The following is a 26,728-nucleotide window of genomic DNA, read 5'->3' on the forward strand; positions in this document are numbered from 1 at the left end:
TAAAAAACCAGCAATCCTGAATAAAAACAATATTAAGCAAAGACCAAGGAATGAGCTGTGAAGATTGCTTAAGGCAACTGCGGTATGGTTTTCAGGGTTGAGAAGCGGCAGGTGGAAAAATGTCAGGCCGCTTTAATTAATAACAAAATGGGGCTGGACTCACCCACGTACAGTATGAGGTCCAAAGCACTTTTAAAAACCCTTCTGGAAATGTGCAGCGCCTTATTAAAAATGTAGCTTCCTGCCAGCCTGCTATGGATACCTTGAAAATTTCACTGCTATTTTTATTAGTTTTGCTCAAACTACAGTTGTATTTCCTTTGTTTTTCCCAACAAAAGCAGAAATAAATCCCTGTAAAAATACCAGTGCTTTTTTTCTGTTTCAAATGTTGCTTTGAAAGAAATCCAAAAAACTGACCAGTGTTTCTCAACTTCGGCAACTTTAAGATGGGTAGACTTCAACTCCCAGAATTCCCCAGCCAGCATGCTAGTTGAGGAATTCTGGGAGATGAAGTCCACACTAGTTATAATTGCTAAGATTGAAAAACACCCAAAATCATATTCCAAAAGTCCAGTTTGGAATAAAAAGGAAATCACAAGTGACACAACCCTGTACACCACCCAGAGTACCTCTTTTGGGGGAGATGGGTGGTAACAAAATTTGAATAACAAATAAAATAAATAAATAAAACAGGTCCACTCTAAATGAGGTCCTGTGGAATCCAATGGTGGTGCCTTCGGAAGTAATTTGATATAGGAAAAATGCCTGAAATGAGAATATGGAGGACATTGGTCATTTATGTATTAAAAAATTCAGGGGTGGTGAGTACCAGAAAAATGAAAACAGAAGAGGAACAGGGAAGAAAAAAAGTATTACTCTGCATGCTCTCCAATTATCCTATGAAACACAGAATGCAGTGACAGTTTAATCATGTCACTATTTATTCTGATTTATAGGATTATTGTTTTATTGCATATTCAGTTGTTGCAGCAAGCTGCGCAGAGTCTTGATGACTGCAACGGCATCGCCATAAATAATCAACCTATCCCCCCACCCCCAAGACGCTGGGATGGCAGCTGACCTTTTCTCAAAGGGAATTGAGGACCTGAAGCACTCGTTGGGGAGGAAAGAACTTTTGCTTTACAAAAATCCTTACTATTCTTTATAAAACCCTCTTCCTCCATAAGATCCATTTTAGCAAGCTGGCTATTCCAAAGTTTCTGGGCCCACTTCAGCCACCCATCCCCTGGTCTTTAGGACCAAGTCCTGTCTGTGCAAATATGCTACCCATTCTTTTCCTTAGTATATTCTCAGACAGGAATGAGGTCAGAGATAGCGAGGGTCACATTACAAGCATACAAGATTACAAGCCAGATACAAAGGACAACTGTTAGAAGGGACCTTGAGTGATTTCTGCATGTGTCAGAATGTTCAGTTTTGCTACACCTAAAAAACACAATTTTCCCAATTTAACACAACAAAAGCCATCCGTTGAATACCCTATACCAAGTTTCGGCATATATGTGCAGGGATGCCTGCACATATATTGTAAAAAAAAAAAAAAAAAGTCAAAATTTGATCACACCGTCATGGCCGCCATCTTGACTTTTGTAGACACCCTTGCTCCGTAGCCTAAAAAGAGCAAAACCATTTTCTATTACCTTTGTCTTAACTGTGCGTAATTGTAGGTGCCTTTTCTGACTCTTAATGTGCTAAGTAAATATCATGCTGCAGCTACAATTCTCCCTGGTTGTGTTTATTTTTATTTATCTGATTTGTATGGCTGCCCTTCTCATCAGGAGCTTTTTGGGCTCTGGATTAAAGTCATCCACACAACCAACAAATGAAGAGGGTGGGCTGTGGACTCTGCGAACTGTAGTCTCCATGTTTGGAGGGTCCCATGTAAGAGAAGCAGAGGTGTCTGGGCGGGGGAATCAAACAACAGCAGCAGCATTGCACCCGTCACAATGCAAATGCTGTCCCTTTTATATGTGCCTTACGACATTACCTGCGTGAGCGAAAGCCGCAGGGCCTGCACTGTAAAGGGGCACTGCTGTTTTTCTCATTTGATGAAACCATCAGATCCTGAGACATTTCTGCAGAGGAGTCTGAGCTAAAACAGCACGTGGCTCTTACTTCGGAGTGGACTGTAAGAATCTGCTAATACCTTTTTCTTCCAAATCCCACTTTTTAATTTTATTGATGTATTTATTAAGCATATCTATATGGCTGCTCATCTACCAAGGCACTCCAGGCAGCCAACAAAGATGAAAACAAAGGCAAATCCACAATCCATTACGGTACAGGAAAAAAAACCAAAATGAGGGGCCTAAAAAGTCTCAGTCACAACGTGACAGACACCTCTGCCCTCACTGCGTAGCTCCAGTAACCCTCTAGCCCCTTTTTGATTGTTTCAGAAGAACCCATTTCTTCAGTTTTCCCCACGATTCTTTGACATTCCTAAATACCCACAGAAGAGAGATCTGTATGATGACACCTGTTGATTTTGTATTTGGAAAAGCAAAACATGACTCTTTGAAATCTAATGAAAGTAACAGCAGATGCAGCCATATAACAGGAGGGCTGAAGTCAATTTAGAAGAGAATTTTTAGTTTTCTGTGAATGTCTACATTGGGACGTCCTTCACTAGGATTTTAAGTAGATACAGCAAGACATCTAATGCAAGGAGGGGCACCTGCCAAGAGGTCAAAAAAGTCAAGATGAAGGCCAGAACACTGAAGCCCTGCCCCTTTTTCACAGATGCTGTTCATGCAACACACATTAAAAAAGGGGCAGAACTCTGATCATATGGCCGTGGCCACCATTTTGACTTTCTTGACCCCCCTGCAACAAATCCTTACTACAAGGTATTGTCAAAATTCTAGGTTGATTTGGAGGGCTAGGGGGAGGACCACATTGTAAGCCCCATGGACGGGGTCCACTTACCCATGGATGAGAGCACCATAAGCACAGTGATGGCCACAAAGCGCAGCGCCTCTGGCCTCATGCTGGAGACCAGGCGCCCCAAGGAAGCCGAGGACCTCTTCTCCGATCCTCTGCCCCCCCCAGGGAGGAGCAGATGCCACAGCAGAGTCACAAGCCCCGCCACCAGGTAGTTGAGGGCAAGGACGTCGCTCCTGCCCCAGCTGTAGGCCAGCTCCGGGGCGCCCCCAGTAGGCTGGAAGAGGCACTGCAGGCTGATGTACACGGGCACCTGGGAGGAGAGGACCGCGGCGCCTTGCAGCAGCAGCGCACGAAGCTTGCCCCCGCCGTAGCGGGCAAGGGCGCAAGCCGCGAGGGCGAGCGACACGTAGCGCCCCCCGGCGACGGCCCAGGAGAAGGCCAGGGGCGTCCCCCAGAGCGCGGGCCGCCACTTCCAGGCCAGGTGGAGGGCCAGGAAGTCCAGCAGCATCCCCAGGGCGACCCAGCAGCACGCCCAGCCGGGCTTCATCGCGCAGGCGGCTGTCCGGTTCTAGCGCAACCCGCCAAGACGCGCGAGGGATCGCGCCGCCCCGCGAGCCGCGCCTTCGTGCTGGAAGAAGCCGGCCGAGGAGGAGAACGAACGAGAGGACGGCTAGCAAAGCGGAAAGAGGCGCGGCGGGAAGCCGCGTCCAAGTCGGGCGGCTGTGCTAGGAGCGGCGGCGGCGGCGGCGGCAGAGTTTCTGGAGAGTCCAGCCGCCCGGCGCCTTCTCGCAGGCTGGCGGGCTTACTCTGCACTGATGGCGCCGCCCCGGAGGGCGGGGCTCGCCCGCCTGGGAAGCACCTCGGCCGCGGCGCTTCGCAGAAGGCGGGGAGATTCCGGGAATCCGAAAGCGAAAGGCGGCGGCGGCGGCGGCGAAAGGGAGGGGGGCGGGGCGGTTCTGGATCTTGCCTGCCGGGCAGGCGGTCGCTGAGCCGGCGAGGCTTCACCGCACCAAAAACGTGGCCTGGCGCCCGTGAAAGCTCTGCAGGAACGTTGTCGGGGAACAGTGGGGAGAAGCCGGGGGGGGGCACGGGGGGGGCATTTTAGTCGCCGGTCCACGTGGCGCGGCGTTTCTCAAACGTCGCGACTTTAAGATCGGGTGGACTTCAGCTCCCTTGAAGTCCACCCGTCTTACAGTCGCGACGTTTGAGAAACGCTGTACCGGTTACACCGCTGAGCGTTTCTTTGCTGGATCGGCGCCCCCACCGCGCCCCGCCGGCCTCTCTAGTCCAGCCGTGGAGGCACTTGGCAACCTCCCAGCCGCGCACCCGGAGCCTCGCTCTGGCTCTGCGCTCCGGGGCAGGACGCGAGGCGCGCCGCGTTTCCCAGCGGTCGGAAAGTGCGCCCCCCCAACGCAAAGCGCTCCTTGGCTCCCGCTCCTCCGCGCGTCGGAAAGGCCGGTCTCGGAAGGGGACCGGCTTCTACAGCCGAGCGCGGGGTCAGGCTCTGGCTGTGCGCCCCAGAGGCGGACTCCCGGCCAAGGCAGCGCGGGAGGAAGCCGCGGGGGGAACCGACGCCTCAGCCGTAGCAACGCGACCCTCCCCGCGCCTCGCCCCCTCCCTTCGGGTAAACTGGCTGGGGATAATGGCGGCTGTAGTCCCACTCCCGCTCCGCGTCCACCGTCGCGGCGCTTCTCCCGGGGCAGATTGTCGGGCTGGCGCGCCCTCTGGAGGCCACGGGAGGCGCTGCGGCCAGAGGGTTCTGTCCTCTGGCCGCTGTCACTTTCGTTTTCGACCCGGGGGCCGCGCGGAGACGCTTCATGTGAAGGAGCCGCTATGGACCATCGCGGGGTAACGAAGATCAGCACCGGGGTGAGTGGCTGTGCACGGACGGAGTCAGCTCAAGGGACCCTCAGACTTTTGCAGCGGGAGTAGAGGAGAAGCGGGGACGTGGCGCCGGAGAGGAAGGAAGTTCGCCAGCGAAGCGGGGAGGTGGTTGGTCCGGAAGACCTTTGGATTCAGGAGAGTTGAATGGCTGAGAGCAAATCTCGCCTCGGCCATCCATTCTTTCACGCTAAGAGTCCCCTTCTTGCCCAGCTGTTACAGCAGCAGCTAGATGACCTTGGCATCTGCAGGATTCCCTGGAGACCACCAGGGAATCCCAGGACTAGCCTGAGACGTTGAAAAAAGGCGGGCGACTTCCATTCTGTTGCCAAGAAAAGTGGACAGACGTGGCCCTGAAGTCACCAGGAGATTTCATTTACTTTTTATACCTGATTTATAGAGAAGAAACTGAGGTTGGGAGAAAAGCAGTCCACATCTGGAGTGAAGTTCCATCCCCTGGAGGCCTTCGAACTTCAAGGAGCAAGCCTCACTCACTAAGATGTCACACCCGCTTACATCAGGCACTGCCTGGGGGGAATTGAATCTGCCCGTAGGCCCATTAAGAGGGCCACCTCTCTCTGAAGGGAGGGGGACATGGACAACAGGCCTTCTCCATGGTGGCCCCCATGCTTTGGAACTCCCTGCCCCCCAGAAGTCCATAAAGCTCCTTCCCTCGTTTTAAGAAGATCTTATTGCATTGTCCCATGAACGCTAGCAGTTTTCTTGGTACCCATTGTTGGGACGCTTGATTTATTATTGATTTATTGCAGGGGTCCCCAAACTCTTTGGCTCATTGACCCCTTTCTTGAAGTTTCAAATTGTTCATCAACCCCCAAACTTTTATTATATGAAAATAATTTAATAAATACTACTTGAACTAATAGTATTACTCATAATAATAATAGTAACTGACCCCTTGGATAGTCCCATTGACCCTTAGGGGTCAATATTGACCACTTTAGGGACCCTGATTTATTGTTACTGTTGTTTTGACCATTTAGACATATTTCTTCGTTTGCCTCTATAATTGTGATTTGTAATCTGCCCAGAGTCTTTTGAGTTGGTTGGGATATAAAAACTATAAAATAAAATATGCTGTGGAACTTCTGATCCTATGGACCTCAGCCAAGACTGCCAATAGTCATTGAACATGGGAGCTGTAGTCCTACCAGAAAGGCATAAGTTCTTCACCCCCCTGACATAAATTAAACCTTAGGAAAAGGAGATCAGAAAGATGCGTTCTTTAAGCCAAATCTTTGTGCAGACTTGGCCACGGGCCATGAACAATCTGTCTTCTGCAAGATACTTTGTATATGTGTATATAGGACATAAATGGTTGAACAGCATTTGTTTATTTTTAAGTATTTATTTCATTTACTTCTCAAATTTGTACTACCGCCCATCTCCCCCCAACGAGGGACTCTGAGCATTTGTTGGTTTGCAAGTACCACTTGTTGGTTCACAACTGGGCAGCTGTTTTTGTGCAACCTGTGAAGCTTGGTGACTGTGAAACTAGGTTAGTTGGGGGAGGTGGTGGTTAATAGGCTGCATGGATCCAGCTTGTTTCATTAGTTTACGGGTCAACATATTTAGGGAACCCAGAAAGTGAGCTTTTTCAAGAATCGGGTGCAAATTGTGTGAACTCTTGAACACTTTTTCGTTTATTTCTCATACCCCCCCATCAATTTATTATTCAGAGATGTTGGAGATCAGATAAAGATCTTAAAAGGAACCGTAATGCCTAAGAAAAATGAAGGGGCTGCCACGTCTGCCTCTGGCTACAAAGCTCCCTTCTGCGGCCCTTCCACATGCTGTACTGGGCTGGGAGCAAAGCTCATAACACCCCCCTGTCCAGTGTCTGCTATGCAGGGGTCTGCAGGGTATGGTAAAAAAAATAAATAAATAAAGATGGTGGCCACAGTGGTGTAATTGAAGCTTCGCCCATTTTTATGTGTACGTAGCACACGGCTGCAGTAAACTTCGCTCGCTCTCTCTTATTTATTTATCTATCTATCTATCTATTTATCTATCTATCTATCCATCTATCTATCTATTTATTTATTTCAAATTTCTGTCACCGCCCATCTCCCCCCAAAGGGGGACTCTTTCTTACTTACTTACTTATTTACTTATTTATTCATTTTCTATCCCGCCTTTATTGTTTTTATAAATAACTCAAGGCGGTGAACATACCTAATACTCCTTGGTTTAAGTAAAAAGGATATTATTAAAAACCTTTTCAATTTTTTTTTAAAATCCAGTTTTCCAGCCAGCCTGTTCCTGCTGGGAATCAGTGGCAATTTTATCTTCACTTGTTTTTCCTGCCTCCATTTCCTGTACAATCTAAACATACAGGTGCTTTGAGTATGTTACTGTGAATTGTGCAAGTAACCCTGGTCCTGACGTTTGCCATGAGCTCCTCTTGATAGTGAGCAGTCTACCAATATTTGAGGAGACTCCTTGCTGGGACAGACCCACTTGGGGTGGGTGGATTCTCTGGGCATAATTCTCTTCCCTGTGGGATCCCTATAACTAGGTGGGGAAGATGTAGGTTTGAATCCAGTGGATCTAAGCTCCCTGTGTTCCTTTGGTGGTCCTCTCCTGCTTCTGGCTTAGCATTAAGCTCTTTTTGGTAGCTTCCCTTCCATTAAAGCCTGGAAAATAGAGTGGGGGTGGGGTGGGGGAAGGAAACATCAACAAGAAATGAAAATAATTATCCTCTCACCTGAATGGTCTACGATAGCTATCACAAGCTGTTCTGGAAGTGCTGTTTGGTTTTTGCTCTGCAAAATGTTTCAGTGGGTGGGTGTGTTGGCCATAGGGAAGCAGAAAGGTGGCTTCCTCTAATCTAGGTAGGAAGTCGCTGTTTAAATTTAATGCTGACCTTCTACCAGCCTGGGATGGGGAAGGCACGCCCTTCTGTGTAGACTGTAAAACTCTGTGCAAAGCCACAACAGGCACCGAGAGACTTTTTGCAGGAGCACTGCTGTCTGGCCTTGGTGTGGGGAAGGACCTCCGGGCTCCCTGCCAGCCCAGATTCCCCTGCTTGGCAGCACATGTGAGTCAGGTTCAGCATTTGGCATTCCCAGCTCAGATCCGGTAGCAAGCCAGGGGAAGCACCTTTGCCAGAAATGCTGAGATTCCCTGCCAAGACTCTGGATTTTGGCTTGGCTTTGTTTTCCAGGCTCAAACCGGGAATGAAAAAGGGATTCTGTGGCTGCTGGTTCTATGCTAAGCTTCTTCCTGAAATTCTGTTCTGAGCTTTTCCTTTCTCTCTCCTTCTTTTGCCAGAAGGTATCTTGTCCTGGTGCTGGAGCTTGAGCACCTCAATGATGCCATGAGCTAAACCGTGAAGGGCCACCCAAGATGGGAAGGTCATGACAGAGAGGTCAGACTAAATGCGATCCCTGGGGAAGGTCATGGCAACCCACCCCAGTATTCTTGCCGTGAAAACTAAATGGATCAGTACAACCAGAGATATGTGCTTGGATACAATCCCAAAAACGATAGAATGATCTCAATGATCTCAACTTGCCCTACAATAGGGTTTCTCAAGAAGGGAAATATGCATGCTAGAATAAATTCCTTCAGCAAAGAATCGTTACCTTGTCGTGGTGCTGGAGCTTGAGCACCTCAATGATGCCATGAGCTAAACCGTGAAGGGCCACCCAAGACGGGAAGGTCATGACAGAGAGGTCAGACTAAATGCGATCCCTGGGGAAGGTCATGGCAACCCACCCCAGTATTCTTGCCGTGAAAACTAAATGGATCAGTACAACCAGAGATATGTGCTTGGATACAATCCCAAAAACGATAGAATGATCTCAATGATCTCAACTTGCCCTACAATAGGGTTTCTCAAGAAGGGAAATATGCATGCTAGAATAAATTCCTTCAGCAAAGGATCGTTACCTTGTCGTGGTGCTGGAGCTTGAGCACCTCAATGATGCCATGAGCTAAACCGTGAAGGGCCACCCAAGACGGGAAGGTCATGACAGAGAGGTCAGACTAAATGCGATCCCTGGGGAAGGTAATGGCAACCCACCCCAGTATTCTTGCTGTGAAAACTAAATGGATCAGTACAACCAGAGATATGTTGGTATACCATCGGAAGATGAGACCCCCAGGTCGGAAGATGGTCAAAATGCTACTGGGGAGGAACAGAGGATGAGCTCAACTAGCCCCAGACGTGATGACGCAGCTAGCTCAAAGCCGAAAGGATGGCTAGCTGCCGACGGTGCTGGTGGTGAACGGCAAATCCGATGTTCTAAGGATCAACACACCATTGGAACCTGGAATGTAAGATCTATGAGCCAGGGCAAATTGGATGTGGTTATTGGTGAGATGTCAAGATTAAAGATAGACATTCTGGGTGTCAGTGAACTGAAATGGACTGGAATGGGCCACTTCACATCAAATGACCACCAGATCTACTACTGTGGACAAGAGGACCACGGGAGAAATGGAGTAGCCTTCATAATTAATAGTAAAGTGGCGAAAGCAGTGCTTGGATACAACCCAAAAAACGATAGAATGATCTCAATTCGAATTCAGGGCAAGCCATCTAACATCACCGTGATCCAAATATACGCCCCAACCACAGATGCTGAAGAAGCTGAAGTAGAGCAGTTCTGTGAGGATCTGCAGCACCTACTGGACAACACGCCTAAAAGAGATGTCATTTTCATCACAGGAGACTGGAATGCTAAGGTGGGCAGTCAAATGACACCTGGAATTACAGGTAAGCATGGCCTGGGAGAACAAAATGAAGCAGGACACAGGCTGATAGAATTTTGCCAAGACAATTCACTCTGCATAACAAACACTCTCTTCCAACAACCTAAGAGACGGCTTTATACATGGACTTCACCAGATGGACAACACCGAAATCAGATTGACTACATCCTTTGCAGCCAAAGGTGGCGGACATCTATACAGTCGGTAAAAACAAGACCTGGAGCTGACTGTAGTTCAGATCACGAACTTCTTCTTGCACAATTTAGGATCAGACTCAAGAGATTAGGGAAGACCCACAGATCAGCTAGATATGAGCTCACTAATATTCCTAAGGAATATGCAGTGGAGGTGAAGAATCGATTTAAGGGACTGGACTTAGTAGATAGGATCCCGTAAGAACTATGGACAGAAGTTCGCAACATTGTTCAGGAGGCGGCAACAAAATACATCCCAAAGAAAGAGAAAACCAAGAAGGCAAAATGGCTGTCTGCTGAGACGCTAGAAGTAGCCCAAGAAAGAAGGAAAGCAAAAGGCAACAGCGATAGGGGGAGATATGCCCAATTAAATGCAAAATTCCAGAGGTTAGCCAGAAGAGATAAGGAATTATTTTTAAACAAGCAATGCGCGGAAGTGGAAGAAGACAATAGAATAGGAAGGACAAGAGACCTCTTCCAGAAAATTAGAAACATCGGAGGTAAATTCCAGGCCAAAATGGGTATGATCAAAAACAAGGATGGCAAGGACCTAACAGAAGAAGAAGAGATCAAGAAAAGGTGGCAAGAATATACGGAAGACCTGTATAGGAAGGATAACAATATCGGGGATAGCTTTGACGGTGTGGTCAGTGAGCTAGAGCCAGACATCCTGAAGAGTGAGGTTGAGTGGGCCTTAAGAAGCATTGCTAACAACAAGGCAGCAGCAGATGACGGTATCCCAGCTGAACTGTTCAAAATCTTGCAAGATGATGCTGTCAAGGTAATGCATGCTATATGCCAGCAAATCTGGAAAACACAAGAATAGCCATCAGATTGGAAAAAATCAACTTATATCCCCAAACCAAGAAAGGGAAACACTAAAGAATGTTCCAACTATTGAACAGTGGCACTCATTTCACATGCTGGAAGAAACATTAACAGTCTCAGATATGCAGATGATACCACTTTGATGGCTGAAAGCGAAGAGGAACTGAGGAGCCTTATGATGAAGGTGAAAGAAGAAAGTGCAAAAGCTGGCTTGCAGCTAAACCTCAAAAAAACCAAGATTATGGCAACCAGCTTGATTGATAACTGGCAAATAGAGGGAGAAAACGTAGAGGCAGTGAAAGACTTTGTATTCCTAGGTGGGAAGATTACTGCAGATGCTGACTGCAGTCAGGAAATCAGAAGACGCTGAATCCTTGGGAGAAGAGCAATGACAAATCTCGATAAAATAATCAAGAGCAGAGACATCACACTGACAACAAAGGCCCGCATAGTTAAAGCAATGGTGTTCCCCGTGGTAACATATGGCTGCGAGAGCTGGACCATAAGGAAGGCTGAGCGAAGGAAGATCGATGCTTTTGAACTGTGGTGTTGGAGGAAAATTCTGAGAGTGCCTTGGACTGCAAGAAGATCAAACCAGTCCATCCTCCAGGAAATCAAGCCAGACTGCTCACTGGAGGGAATGGTATTAAAGGCAAACCTGAAATACTTTGGCCACATCATGAGAAGACAGGACACCCTGGAGAAGATGCTGATGTGGAGGGCAAAAGGAAGAGGGGCCGCCCAAGGGCAAGGTGGATGGATGATATTCTAGAGGTGACGGACTCGTCCCTGGGGGAGCTGGGGGTGTTGACAACCGACAGGCAGCTCTGGCGTGGGCTGGTCCATGAAGGCACGAAGAGTCGGAAGCGACTAAACGAATAAACAACATCTGTGGGGTGTTGTCAAACAAGTCAATAGAGTAGCCACAATGGTACAATTGAAACTCTGCCCATTTTGTGATGCACATAAAAATGGGTGGAGCTTCCATCGCACCGTTGTAGCTGCCATCTTGACTTTTTGGCCACACCCTGCGGACACCTCTGATCACATGGACCTCCAGGGCACCCTTGAGGAAAAGGAACAGGAGGGGACAGATGAAGCTCCTCAACTCCTGGGACAGCTGAGGATTGAGGCGCATCCCAGGCTGCAAAAGGGCTCTTTCTCACCACATCATACAGCTGCAGCCTCTCCCTGATATTGTTGGAGTCTAGGGCTTCCTGTTCAAGGACACAACCTCTAGATAACACAACTGGAGTCTCCATTCTTTAGTTTATAATGGTGGGTAGCCCACAACCCTCCAGGCATTGCTGGATTCTAAGTTCCATTATCCCCGATCATTACAACTCCCATCATTCTTTATCTGGCGGAGGCTGATGCAGCTCAACAACAGCTGGGTGGTCACCAGTTGTCCCCTCTGGCTTGGGAACTAAACACTGAGCAGGGACAGAGTGTGTGCGAGGCCTTGCTTGTGCTACACAAATGCTTTGACGTGGGCAGCACCAGGTGCTGTGAAAAGGCGGAAATCTTTTTCCCTGCAAGGGCGAGTTGCTCTCTTGTAGAGAGTAAAGAGGATGACCTTGATGAGGAGAGGGAAGATCTGTACCAAAGCAGCAAAAAGTTAATAAAAGTAGTTTTTGGTCTTCTGCAGAGTCCATTCCCTGGTCTGGTCTGCCTCGTAGTGCTGACACCTCTCTTCTCTTTGAATGACTCAGACTGCCTCTTGTTCCTTTCTCCTCTACAGACCACCATCATGGCCGTAGAGTTTGATGGCGGGGTCGTCGTGGGCTCTGACTCCCGAGTTTCTGCAGGGTAAGGGCTGGAGGAATGTGTGTGTGGGTGAGAGGGAGGAAAGGTCTGAAACATCCCTTCATTACCCTGAGGTGAAGGTAAAGTCTCGTTAAGGTCAACTCTTGGTGGCCTCAGGGACATGTCCAGGTAGTTTTCTTGGAGATGATAGAGAGGTACTTTGCCTTTGTTCTCTTCCAGGATGTTTTTTCAACTGTCTAGTCTAGTTCTCATCCCTGGGATTTCCTAGTGGTCTCCCATCCAAGTATTAACTGGATCCCTTCAAGAACAGCCATAGTTGGCTTGGTGCTACCATGAGATGAAACTGAGGCTAGATTGAGTTCAGCTCAACATGTGCCTCTTTCTATACTCAAAGTTTGAGTCCTTCTCCAGAAAGATGGGTCTTTTTGATAATGGTACCCAGCTTTCCCAGAGAGGCTTGTTCTGGGCTCCTTTCATGGTTATTTAAACAATAGGTGAAACATTTCTTATCCTCCCAGGACAGTTAGAACTAGGATTTGAAAGCTCTGCATTTGAATCCACTATTTTGGTCTGCCCTGATTTTAACAGTTGTTGTGATGGATCACTTGTATTTTCTCTGCTTCCAACAGTATTTTAATTTTTTTTGCTGTAATTTGTTGCTTCTGGTTATCAAATTTCTTGTTTTGTGAATTGCTCAGAGAATATTTTCAGGCAGCATATATAGTAATTGTGGTAAACATGGCCCAGTAGTTAAGGTGTTGAATTAAGACTGGGGGATGCAGGTTTTGATCCCCGCTCAGCCATGGAAGCTCCCTGGCTGATCTAGACCTGTCCTTCCCTCTCAGCCCCAGATCCAAGGTGGGGTAGCGGGGAAGGGGCTGGACTAGGCGTGGGGAGACCCAGGTGCAGGTTCCCTTTCAGCCGCAGAAGCTCCTGGGGGACTCTGGGCTGGTCCCTCCCCAGCCAATCAGCACTTGCTCCCTTGGTGGACTATGGCAATCTTCTCGCCAGTCCTGCGTGGCGTTATTCTGACAAACCCTGACAGTTAGCCAGGCAGAAAAGCGTATTCCAAGGCTCTGCCCCAAGATGGGCTAAGCGGAACGCAGTCAGGCAGGGAGAGGCGTGATCCGCCATTTATCCAAGGAGAAATGAGGTGCCTGCACAGGTTGGGTGGTCTTGCTGGAATGTGAGTTTTGTGCGCAGCTGAAGGGAGGGGGAGAAACCTGGTTTGCAGAGGGTGTCGAGGAAGCAGCGTTGTTAGGATTTGCAGCCCAGTCCTGCTGGCTATGTGAAGGACGGGAAGTGTACCGCAGCAAAGGTGAGGCAAAATGGTTGTGTGACGGAGGTTGTTCTCTCTCTGTCTCCTCCTGCCCCCTGACTGCTTTCGACATCTTGCCATCCCCTTGGCAGGGATTCTGTGGCCAATCGCATCTTCAACAAGCTGGTGCCTCTGCATCACCGGATTTACTGTGCGCTCTCCGGCTCGGCGGCAGATGCTCAGGCCATGGCTGATCTGATCCACTACCAGCTGGAGCTCCTCAGGTGAGGAAACAGAAGGGAACAGCTTGTGAGAGCCCACCGGGGTCCTCCTCTTCCAGGAAAGCCCAGCCCCAGAATGTGGTTGTCCGGTGGTGCTTGTCTCCTGGCCCCTGAAAGGAAAGCCCATTCGAGGGCACCAACTTTCAGGGCCGGCGATCTCTTGGTGGCCTAAGAGGGGAGGGGTTTATGCCCTGCAGAAATGAGGAGGAGGTGTCCGCAGAGCGCAAAGTAAGATCTCCGTAGAGCAGGCGTGACGCATCCTGATTGGTGGTGATTGGTGACGAAGGGGCAAAGACGGGGGAAGAATTAGCCACCAAGGCAGGAGGACGATCATTTCAATCATAGACAAAACATTCCTCATCTTCATGAGGTGGGGTCTGTAAGGAGAGGGTCAAAAAAGTCAAGATGGCGGCCACAAACCTGCGATCAGAGCCTTGAACTTCTTGAAGCACATAAAACAGAATAGGGCTTCAATCACAGGATTATGGCCATCTTGACTTTTTTGACCTACCTCTGTGATCAGCCCTGCTTCCTCAATGCTCGGTGAACACAAAAATCTCCTTTGGAGAACATCTTTGTGAGTTTCATGCCTCCTAGAGATGGAGCATCTCTGATTCTACCTGGAGGCCAGGAAATACACTCTATAAATTCTAAAAGCAAATAGCAGAAACATTGCTGAGTGTGTATATATATGTGTGTGTGTTTGTGTGTATATATACATATACTCTGTGTGTGTGTGTGTGTGTATAAACATACACAGACACACCCCTTTTATATCATATATACTCTCTGTGTGGGTGGGTGGGTATATAATTAATTAATTTAAAAATGCCCCAAATCACAAGATGTATCGGTATTTTCACCCCCAAACATTGTGAGGTTTGTCTTGCTCCAAAATCTGACAAATTGGTGGTGGTCCTGCTCAAAATGTGCCAAGATTTGGATTTTTCAACTTGAAGTATCCTGAGATCTCACAATCTCATGAAAGTTTGGACATAAGGAAAAAAAGCAATTTTTCTTTTATTTTGGGGGACCCTAAGGACCATCAAATAGATAGGGCCACACCATACAAGTGTAGGGTGAAGTTTGCAGAAAGTAGTTTTGTGGTTTTCTTAATTTTTTTCACGTTCACGTTCCTATTTTAGGGCTTACACTATAGTTTCTATGTGTTTCCCACCTCAAAATCTGGTGTCACTTTTCAGCCACCTTTTCAAGGGCTGCAAAAAATGACCTCTTTTTGTTTTGCTCCTCATAGTGAGTGGAGGGGCAGAGATTAATTAATGATCAGAGAATTCCCTTTCCAGTGATTGACCTTCCTGCTTATTTCTGCCCCCAAAACCTGTTGATCCCAGTCAGTTGGGTTGTGGTGTTTAAATCCGTGAGCGGGGATGTTTTTCCAGCTTTTATTGACCCTACTTATTCTAGCTGAATTTTGATTTTGATGCCCCCCTCTGAACACACATGCTATTACAAATAAATTGTGTGTGTGTTCAGAGGGGGGCATCAAAATCTGCAAGATGTTTGCTGCGGAGTCACAACCAAAGCCTTGCCCCTTTTGCGTGCACGTACAAAAGGAGTGGGGTTTTCACTGAGATGCCGTGCCTGCCATTTTTCAGATTTTGACACAGTCCCCACAGACACCACAAATAAATCGTTTTTACCATTTTTTAAAAAAATACACTGCAGTTTTTATTAGCTATAAGCAGCTGCCCAACATCACAAGGAATAGGCAGCGTACAAATGTAGGCAAAGAAATAGATAAATGAAATATTCTGACTTGCAGGGAATGCTATAGCCGCTACCATGCTTAGAAATATATGTAAAAAGTTATGAAGTGATCTCTGTATTCAGCTACAATACTGGCAAAAGCTGAGCCTCAAGTCAGAAAAATGAAAGGGAAATGTCTTTCCCTGGGCAATCGGGAACAAGAAAGCCTTCCTTCCTTCACCAGTAAAAAAGGAAAAAATGTGACTCAAGCAATCCTTTAATCATTAAACCCAATAATTAATTCCAGTGACTTGGTATCGCTGGGAAAGAGCCAGACTTTCCAGCCGTCCCTGTCTGTCGTGGGGAAAGCATTACTGGCGCAGCAGTGCCCTCTGGTGGCCACCGCAAGAATGGTGCTTCTTTTTTATCACTTGATTTCCCAGAAAAGGCTGGGGCAAATCCTCAGATCCAGTTAGCTGCAGTCACGATCAGGTGCTCCCTGCAGGGAGGGATTGGAAAGTCCCTACATCCAAGGCCAAGAGTCCTGTGGCTGTCATGTGTGTTGCCTGCAGCCACCTGCCTTTCCTTTCCAAACTCTGCTTCTTGTTTTTCTGGTTGCCATCTACAAGGCAGTGCTATACACACCTACTCTGGAGTAAGCCCTCCTGAGTTCAGGAGTGGGATTTACTCTCCAATGCATGGGTAAACAATTGCAGCCTGAATGGTGCTGATTGCTTAGTTTTCTTAGAGGGAAGCATAGATAGACCTATTTTAATAGTGATGATTATACCCATTTTACAGATTGGGAAGACAGAGAACCTAACCTAAGGATCATTCCTTCTCTTTCTTGTCTACACTTTCCCCTGCATCCCTAGCCAACAGTTCCTTAAAATTGGATCTCTGGTTAGAAATCCCTCTCCCGCACATTCAAATTATTTTTACTAATCCAGAAGAGCCAAAATAGTATTTATAATCCTTATGCACCCCAGTTTCATCTGCATTATCCAAAGCAGGAAACGAATGGAGAGTCTGCTGAAATTAGGGCCCAGTGATGATAGAAGAGTCTGGTCCTTTATACACTTATTAGGAATTAAATCCCATCACAGACAGAACTTCCTTCTGAGTCAATATGCATAGGAGCAGATTTAGAAGCATAATTATCATGGAATACACTAGTTGGGTTCACACATCTGGTTGTCCATAGTTCGTTTAACTTGGTTTACTGAATGAATTACACAGGCTGAGTTTAAAACACCCTTGGGATTCCTGGTTTAAACATCAACATAACTGCATCAACCTACAATATGCTAAGCCCAAATTAATTAATCAGATTACAGTTTAGTGTGCAGTGTAAGCTTACTCACTGAGTAAATCCATTTGGGCTTACATTGCAAGGGGCACAAATGCGGTCTGAGAATTGGCAAAGAATGCCAGACTTTGTCCGAAATCAAGAAGGCGCATTGTTTCGCAAAGGTGGAGGCTTACTAGAGATTGGTTCTTCTGAAATGGTTGGTCTGCTTTGTGTCTAAGATGAGATCCACATGTTTTGATAGGGACTTGGTTACTGATTGGTTATATTCACACAACACATTTAACCAGGACAGATAATGGCTCAGCAGCTGCATTCACACAGGTTTTGCTAATCCTGGTTGTTTTTTTCTGGCTCAACTATAAAGCCAACCAGTTTGGTGAGTTTATGGTTCAAGGTGAACCCAGGAAATGGGTTAATTCAGCAACCAATTTAAGGGTGTTATGGGAATGTCACCATGGAGGAAGACAAAATACATGAGGGGCCAGGTAAGACAGCTGAAGATGTGGAGCCCTTGGTGCTCTCTGAGCCTGGTTGTTTTCTTGCAGATGCTTCATTGCCAGGCTAGGCAACATCTTCAGTGCGAAGAGGGAGTGGGCCTTGCTCTCAGTTTATATATCGTGGCTTGCCCTGCTTGTGTTGGTGGGGGTGTTGTTCTCTCCTTGGGAGTTCCTTGATTGGGCTGTTGTTGGCTGCTGGGTTGATTGACTGAGATAATAGTTCCTTGATTAGGGTGTATATTGTGCTGTTTGATGGTTCATCTGGTGTTAATCCTAGTGTTGATTTTTGCATATCTGGGTGTTGATTGCTGGCAAGGGAGTGTCCTGGTCTTTCTGCTTTTCTGCTGTCTCTTTTGAATGGTATGTAAATGTTGTTTACCTCTGTGTGTCTGCTGACGGCTGCTTTATCTGAGTGCCAGGCTTCCAGGAGTTCTCTGGCGGTTTTGGATTTGACTTGGGCTAGGATGCTCCCAGTTTCCCAGCTGAAAGTATGGCTGAGTCTGTCCATGTGTTGTGAGATTAAGGAGTTTTCATTGTGTCTTCTGACTGCTGGTTGGTGTTTGTGGATGCGCTCTGCTAGTCTTCTGCCTGTCTGTCCTACATAGTGGCTGTTACAGTCTTTGCATTGTATGTTGTAAATAACTCCTGTTTTTTCTTCTTGGGCTATTGGGTCTTTTGGGTTACTTAATGTTTTGAAGAGTTTTAGTTGGTTTGTGTGCTACGGTGATGCCATGCGGTTGTACCAGTCTGTTGGTGATGTTTCTGATGTATGCCAGTGTTATCCTTTTCATAGCTTCTATTGCATCTATCACACTGAAGATGTTGCCTAGCCTGGCAATGAAACGTCTGCAAGAAAACAGCAAGGCTCAGAGAGCACCGAGGACTCCACCGTTCAACCCTGAGCTACAAATATTTGCTTCGACTGGTACAGCCGAAGAGGCTCGAGTTGCTTTTCCCTGCATTCTCCTCCAGGAGGCCCATTGTGAGTCTATCCCGTGACCCCTGCGTGGGCTAATTGGAGGTATCAGAAACTTTGAGTTGCTTACTCTAGCTGAATTTTTCTCTGTAAGAAGCAAAATGGCAACAGAAAGAAGCAGCAAGAGTGATCAGCCCCCTTGGACAGACTCCAAGATTTGTGGAAGGAAAAAGAAGACAAACTTTATGGAGGGATAATTCTTTAAGGAGGACCCTCCATGCGTGAAAGGCAAGGAAGAACAGGGTGAAAATAAAATAATGAAAGAATGTATAATTCGGTCGTGGGTGCTGAAGACAAAGGCCGACAGAAGTCTGCCAGGGGAGTGGAAAAGGAACAGAAGCCAAATAAGAGGCCGGAAAGGGAGAGGCTGGAAAAGGAAAGGAAAAAAGGAAACATGGACACCAGGAGAGAATCCTTCCATTCTCCAGATAGGTCACCTCCACCATCACTTTGTCCCCATTCCCACAGCATGCTTAACCCAGTGAAAGTCCTGCATTTGCAAATGTGCTAAACTTACTGAGTTTTAGTCAGGGTTATTTTGCAGGGGCTTAGCATGTTACGCGGTGGCGCTGCGGGTTAAACCACTGAGCTGCCGATCGGAAGGTCGGCGGTTCGAAACCGCGCGGCGGGGTGAGCTCCCGTTGTTAATCCCAGCTCCTGCTCACCTAGCAGTTTGAAAACATGCAAATGTGAGTAGATCAATAGGTACCGCTTTGGCGGGAAGGTAACGGCGTTCCGTGTCATCATGCTGGCCACATGACCCGGAAGTGTCCTATGGACAACGCCGGCTCCAAGGCTTAGAAACGGAGATGAGCACCGCCCCCTAGAGTCGGACACGACTGGACTTTACGTCAAGGGAAACCTTTACCTTTACTAGCATGTTACGCAAATCCAGTCTGTTTGGTGTACTGGACAAAGCTGGAGAATGGGTTAACTCAAAAACTGGGTTAAAGGTGTTGTGTGAATGCAGTCCCTGAGAAGCCCTTGTTCAAAGGCCCCTGGAACTGGAATCGCAGCTTGCATACAAATGACTGGAGAGGACCAAGGTCTGAACAAAAACCACTTTGGACCTGCTCCCCCAAACCGACCGCAAACAGAGGAATTGAGGCCCGATTGAGCAGGCTCAGCCTTTTCCCCTTTCCCAGCAGCCTGGAGATAGAGAAGCCCCCGCGAGTCCTGGCCGCAGCCACGTTGGCGAGAGCCCTCAGCTACAAGCACCCGGAACTCTCGGCTCACCTGCTGGTGGCTGGATGGGACCCCCAGAATGGCGGGCAGGTAGGTCCAGTGGAGAATGGGGGGCTTTCAAGAGCCCCATGGAGAAGAGGCTGCTTGGTGGGGAAATACTCAGGGCTTTCCCACCATGCCAGGAAGCTACATTTCTGCCCACTGTGCCATGTTCATTTTTTTTTAAAGCAACCTTAGGATAGAATTAGGGAAGGTCCATACTGCAATTTTAAACTTGTTTAATAACACTAAGATCAGAAAGGGGTTGTTGCTTGGTTGCCTTCAGACAACATCCTTAACCTGGTTAGGGAATTAATTCATTGTCTGAAATGGCAACACCTGGCTGAATTGTGCTGATCCCGCAAAGCTAAGCGGGCTCAGAGCTGATGAGGACATGGACGGGGGGCAACTAGAATGTGAAAAAACATCCTGGAAGAGAGAGTGGCCAACCAGTTTCCATATTGTTAGCAAGAGAAATATCTGGACTCCAGGAATTGAACACGTCTTTACTTATATTGGGTTCCCGCAATATTTTGAACGATAAATTAACCAAACAAGCCATTAAAGAATTTAGCAAAGATTAACAGTAATTAAGTTTAGCATACTTCATACATGTAATTTCTAGGTCTTTAGCTGCCCTGCTTAAATGTGTTGTGTGAACGCAGCTGTTGTGTTATCTTGGCAAAAATGCCAGTTGCTGCCCAGCAGCTGAGAAGGAGAAGGAGCATCATGTGGAGGACTGGCTGAGGGTGCTGGGAGCCCACCCTTCTTAGTGCCACCCCTTCCAGATCCCCCACCCTAAATTCTTCCCTTCCAGCTGCTCCTTCCTGAGCAAGCCCAGAGTCCAGGAGGAGCTCAGCTGGGAAAAAAGGCTGAGGAAGACAAAGGCAGATCTGTGATCACAATCCATTGTGCTGCGTTTACTCTACACAATTAACCTCATTATGAATTAACCCATTTTCTGGGTTCACTCCATATGCTGAACTAAACATAGAGTCACAACATGCGTGGGGTGGAAGGGACCTTAGAGGCCATCTAGCCCAACCCCCTGTTCAGGACAGGAGCCCATTCAATCAACTTGGAGAAGTGGCCTCAGGGCCTTGCCTGAAAACCTCCAGCGAGGGCAAGACCACCCTGCGCCAGGCAGACCCTTCCACTGCTTAATGGCTCTTATTGTCAGGCAACTCCTCCTAACATTCAGCCTAAATTTACAGTACTTTCTTTGGGGGGGGGGTCCTTGTCCTGCTCCCAGTTGCAGCAGAGAATGTCCACCCCCTCTTGCATGTGAGTGTCTTACCATATTTCCCCGTAATCTATTCTATGGAGAGCTAAATATCTCTAGCTTCTTGAACAGTTCCTCCTAAGATCTGATTTCCATACTCTTCATCCTCCTTGTAGCTCTTGCCAAACCCCTCCAGCTTCTCCATGTCTTTTTTAAAACATGGACCCCAGAACTGGACCCAGTGCCCCAGATACAGTTTAATCAGTGGGACTATTACCTTCCACGAGGTCGTGCTTCTCTTAACACAGCCCCAAGGTTGCCTTGGCCTTTTTAGCTGCTGCTTCACCTTGCTTGCTCAGCTCCAGATGATAACCTGCTAAGACCCCTAGATCCTTCTCACACACACTGCCACCTAGCCAGATCTTCCTGATCCTGTGATGTGAGCGTGATACTTCAGCTTACAATACAGCTAGGGACAATTCAACGTTAGAAACCTTCAGCTCTTTCACAACATTGCCGTTCTCAGGTTTATTACATTGGACAAGCCAAGCAGGAAGTCTTGATTGATTGATTATTTATTTATTTGTTTAATTTAGAAGACTTCAATGGCCGCCTATTTATACGTGATAATCCTGGTGGCTTACAACAACATTTCATAAAACCAGAATAACTATAACCAATAGAACCCCACAGCAACATCATATATCCCAACCACAAGGATATTGTTCCTGTTAACCAGGCAGTTTTATTCAGCTTCATAATAAGGAAGGTCCCCTTCCTTCCCCCAGGAGTAACAGTGTGCATGGTGAATATATTTTGGCCACAACAATATTTCAGTTTGCTGAGTTTGCACCACAAACTGGGATTAATTCTCCCCTTCCATTCCAACAGGTCTACGCTACGCTGGGAGGAATGTTGAACCGGCAGCCTTTTGCCATTGGAGGATCAGGAAGCACCTACATTTGCGGCTATGTGGATTCTGCCTACAAATCCGGGATGGGTCGGGAGGAATGTCGTCAGTTCACCAAAAATGGTACCTGTGTGGTTGTGCCCATTCTGGGTTGGTGAGGATGAGATAAAACTATCAGAATCCCTTTTTTGAAGGCAGGACAGAGTGTCCTGGACTCACAAACAGCAGCGCTTATCTGGGTTAAGGGCATAGTAAACTTGAAAGTCATACTTCAGAGTTCAAGTAAATTCAGTCCAAGTTCCACACACATCCATTTAGGATCCAAAGGAGCAGCACAGGCGGGAAAGCAGTTAGGAGCTCTAAGGTGGCCTTCATGGATCAGCAGTGTCCCAGCAAACTTATCTAGCCTAAGTGGCTGCCTAAAAAACAGTAGTCCCTTATCAGGACCAATCCCAGGACCAGAAGTCTCTCAGCAAAGCCAAGCAACTGTAGATTTCTATGTCTTTTTTTTTTTTTGCTCCTCAGACATTGCCGCTCTGGAGGGTTAAGCAGAAGCAGCTTCCGTTCTTGCTCAGAGCTTGCTGCATCCAAGGCAGGAATGTGGGGCTAGTTTCTGGCTCAGCATTACTGTTGGACCCTAGCCAGCACAGAGAGTTTCAGGGAACATATATTTTTTGTGTGTTTTAATTCAATTTATACGGTGGCTCTCTCTCATCATAGTGACTTTAGGGGACTAACATCTCCTGGTCCTCCTCCTTGTCTGAGGAGTGCTCTTAAGAGGTGGAAGCAAAGTTTCCGTGTCAGGAAATGAAATCCATTTGTTATTTGGCAGGGAGTTTTGAAAAAAAAAAAAAGGCTTGAGCATGTCATAAAAGGTCGAAAGAGCAGTGGACTGGTTAAGGTGATGGACTCAGACCAGGGAGGGCAGGTTCAATCCCCCATTTGATATGAAGTAACTTCAAGCTCATCATTCCCTCTTAGCCCAACCAAGCTCACGCGCTGTTGCTGTGATAAAATGAAGGAAGATGTCCGTGCCCAGCGCCTTCGGCTCACAAAGGAAAAGACAGGTCATAAATCACAGGAGCGTAATTCTTGAGTCCAAACTCCTGCTCAGTGCAGGAGTTAAAGCACCCCAGCATAGGGCTGTCTAGCTTCAGCTGGAAACACAGTAATAGATTTTAAAAAACAAAAGCAGAATCCGGTTTTGGCTTTCTAAGAAAACCTATGGGCCTCACGTGAGGGCCAGGAACCTTCTTGGAAACGAAACCGAAGGGGAAAAAAAGAAGTTCTCTCTTTGAGCTTTTTGTAGCCCGTATGGCTTTTATTCTTTTCATTTATAATTCTTAATAAAATTATTTGGGGGAAAAACAAGAAATGAAACTGATGGGAACTGACACTTTGGCAGAATTCCAGTTTCCTCTCTTTAAAAGAGCAAGGATCTGTTTATTTTTTTAGGTGAAATCAGGCCATTGGTGGGTGGGCAGTTCCCCTTGGAAGCATGGTTTTAATTGAAGCCAAATAGCTGATTGGAGAATGTTCACTCTTGGGGAAGGCGGAGCCACCTTCTCTTGGATGCGATTGGTGTACCTCTGGGTCCGGCTCCTTATTTTGGTCCAATCGGCTGCTCCTGGGCTGATTTTAACCCTTTCTTCCCCTCCTCCAGCAATTGCCTTGGCGATGGTCCGGGATGGTTCCAGCGGAGGCGTCATTTACCTTGTCACCATCACCAAAGATGGCGTCAAGGAAGAAGTAGTTTTAGGAGATGACATCCCTAAGTTTTATGACGAATGACCTTGCTTCCCAACCTTCTCCCTCTCCCTCCATTTTTTTAAACCATTAAAGGTTGCTGATTGGAAACCATGTGTTGAATTCTTGGGTTCTCACGGGTTGACACACACACACTGTAGTGAAGCAGAAAGGAAAACTGAGAGGCCTTAGCCTTCCTTTCACAGAGGTTCTCTGGGTCTCCACAGCCTGGCCCTGTCTCCTGCTTTGAGGTAGCGGCTCCTGGAGGTACCAGGTGAGGTTTAGGGGAGGGACCAAATGATGAAAGCCATGTCACACCAATGTGACACAAGCTGTGCCCCTTCTGGATGTGCTTTGTGTGCTTTGTGACATTGCATACATGTATAAAAGGGGTGGAGCTTACAGTGCATTTTGACAAATGCACTGGACCCTTCAGACCCCTCTGGTCCCCACTCATCCTCTGGGGGGTGTCTCACCAGGTATCTACCCTCTGACGCTGGTGTGCAGGATTGGGTCCTCATGCACTTTGCTGCTGGTTCAGCAATTAAAAGGTCCAAATGTAGAAGTTGAGAGCCTTCATTAGGATTTACCTTGTGGCATAAGGGCAGTGAAGCACACTTGGCTGTTGTGTCTACAGATAGCTGCCCAATAGCCCTCTTTCAGGTGACCAGGTCCCTCCTGGGTAAGGAGAACCTGGGGAGCCTTTTGAGGAATATTCTCAGCATCGGTCAGATGAAGTCACTCGGCTTCACTGAGTTGGACTCTGGCGGGGCATATCCCTTGGAAGTGACCGAGACACGTCTGAGTCCTGCTATCTGGGAGCAGTTCGAGATGCTTAATCCTGAGGAAGTAGACAGGGCCCTTGTGGTTGTGAGCTCAGCCACCTGTGTGCTGGACCCATGTCCCTCTTGGTTGGTTAAGGCCTCCTGGTAGGGAGCATGTAGTTGGGTCCAAGCTGAGGTTAATGCCTCTTTGTGGGAGGAGGTGGTACCGCCGGCCTTGAAGGTGGCAGCGGTGCATCCCCTTTTCAAGAAGCCATCCTTGGACCCAACCGTGTTAGACAACTTTCATCCAGTCTCCAACCTCCTGGCCATCCTGGATCTCTCAATGGCTTTCAATACAGTCAGCCATGTATCCCTCTGAGCCGGCTTTGGGGATTGGGAGTGGAAGGCACTGCTTCTTTGGATGAAACACCCCTCATCCCCCCCAGAAGAAATTCTGCATCAGGGCACTCATGAAAGGGCCTGAAGAGGTCCTCCTAAAGGGTACAGCATAATTCAGAAAAAGGTTGATCCTCTCTCCTTTCCTCTCTCCTTCCGTTGGGAGTCTGCAGCCCCAAAAGTGTGCTATACAGAGGGTGGAAAAACCAGGCAGGGCTTGTTTGAGAGGAAGCCAAGATGAGAAAGCCCAGAGTCCAGGCTGGCACCGATCAGCTGAGTGAAGGAGCAGAAGCAGCATCCTCTAAAATCTGGAATTTTAGACTTCATTATTAGCATTTTGAAGGTGATGTTAGCATTTTTTAACATGGCAGTCTATGCTTCTTTTTTTTAACTTTAGAAAACCAGTGGTTGGTTGGTTTTTTTAGCCAAAGGCCATTTCCTTTGAAGTGCAAAACACTAGCCTTTTCAGAAAATAAACAATAGGAGTGTTTTCTGAAGTCCTTGAATACACTTGCAAGTGTTAAGAAAAAACAAACATAGGTGAGAAAGGAAGGGATGTAACCCATAAATTTGCCACTTGTGGAATGTTATCTAGGGTCAATGTCTTCTATTGTTTGATTTGTTGCTTCATATCTATCACAAATATCAAATGTACGTAATTCTATATAAAGACTTGACTCCCTCTTAATTGAAGCCATTAGTGGCCTGCTAGCACCACAGAATGGAACAGAGCTTATAACACTGTGGAGAAGCTGCACACAGAAAAAAAATATTATCTTAGATAGCTTTAATGAGCACATCAGAGAAACACAGGTTATTGATCTTACACATTCAGCCCTCCCAAGCATAATCACATGCTTAGACAAAGTAGATTTAAGAGAAGTAAAAGAATATCTTACTCATTTTATTCTTGTTACATCCATCTTCGGTGGAAAATGAAGTTCCTTGTATCTTCTGTTCTTCACCTATACTTGGTGATCTCTCAGCCCTATAGCTGCCAAGAGCTGCATGTAGAAAGGGGAATTCCAGGCCCACTGCATGGCGCCCAGAGATGGAGCAGCACACAGTGGCGTGCTTAGCAACCAGTGGTGAAGAAGGAAGAGAGAGAGGAAGTGGGAGTGGCAACAAACAGCTTCCTCAGAAGCATGAAGAGTTTGCATCCTAGAGCAACCATCCATGTGCTAATGAGGCATGCTGGATTTGCCAGGATCTCTCAACGTTAATAAATGCTTTTTGCTTTGCCTGAAGTACTTGTAATTTGTATTGTTGGGGTGGAGCACAAAAAAGCCACTTTGCAAAAGTATTATTTCTCAAATTCAGGCACAGGGTTCTTTCCAGCTCCATACCACTCTGGTGCCTGGAGTTTCATAGGCAACAGAATCAGCTGGAATCCTGGGATTTTCCAAGTTATAAGAGAGGATGGGCAGGGCTGCGACCAGCTCCTGAGGTGGGTGAGAACCACCTTCACGAATTATAACAAGTATAGATGCCCCCCCAAATACACAAATCCAATTATTTTGCCCCCAGAGCCAGGTGCAAATGCTTTCATGGCCTCCAGAGAGTCCAGGTCCTCCTTCAGCATCTGGACGGTTGGATTCCCAGAGGAACACAAGAAGGGGAGAGAGACCCCCTCTCCATCCATGACTGGAGGACATTCAGGAAGTTCCCTTGCTGTCCCTTCCCCTTCCCCCTGCACTGGGGTCTCTGAGCCTTCTGCATGCGAGTCAGTTCCTGGGAGGGGCCCCAGTCTGGGCCCTGCAGAACGGCCAGCACCACCTCCTGCTTTGGGAAGGGCCCTTCTGGAAGATGAGGGGGAGGACAGCGTGCCTTCCTCAATGACAGCATCCAGGGCCCCTTCCATTCCCAGCTGCTGTCACCTGCCATTTCCTCCAAAGGCAGGGAGGGAAAGTGGAAGCAGCCCAGCCTCCCCCAGCAGAAGGAACCCCGGGAGGAGGGGGACAGGCAGGCCCCTCCCCAGAACCCCAGGGCTCCTCCCCCAAACTCACTGCCAGAGAAAGAGGGTTTCCCCAAAGCATCTTGAACTGGTCTTTCCTCCTCAAAGGCATCATCAACCTCCCCCCCCCCAGTCCAGCCCCCACAGGGCCACTCACCTGCGAGGGGGCT

The 26,728-nt window shown here is 47.6% G+C and overlaps 1 protein-coding gene across 2 annotated transcripts; it reads left to right on the plus strand.

The window, feature by feature from the left end:
- Positions 1 to 4,696: 4,696 nt before the first annotated feature.
- On the plus strand, positions 4,697 to 23,503 carry PSMB9 (proteasome 20S subunit beta 9). Of its 2 annotated transcripts, none has more exons than XM_063296132.1 (6): positions 4,697 to 4,773; positions 12,286 to 12,353; positions 13,722 to 13,853; positions 19,491 to 19,617; positions 21,680 to 21,821; positions 23,362 to 23,503. In XM_063296132.1, exons 1-6 carry the CDS (start codon positions 4,738 to 4,740, stop codon positions 23,487 to 23,489), a joined length of 633 nt encoding a protein of 210 aa, XP_063152202.1. In that variant the 5' UTR covers positions 4,697 to 4,737; the 3' UTR covers positions 23,490 to 23,503. The 2 variants fall into 2 exon arrangements, with proteins under 2 accessions (XP_063152202.1, XP_063152203.1); XM_063296133.1 differs by lacking the exon at positions 4,697 to 4,773 and adding an exon at positions 11,531 to 11,822.
- The last annotated feature ends 3,225 nt before the right edge of the window (positions 23,504 to 26,728 follow it).

The sequence above is a fragment of the Candoia aspera genome, chromosome 2 (genome assembly GCF_035149785.1).
Source record: "Candoia aspera isolate rCanAsp1 chromosome 2, rCanAsp1.hap2, whole genome shotgun sequence".
Lineage (NCBI taxonomy): Eukaryota > Metazoa > Chordata > Lepidosauria > Squamata > Boidae > Candoia > Candoia aspera.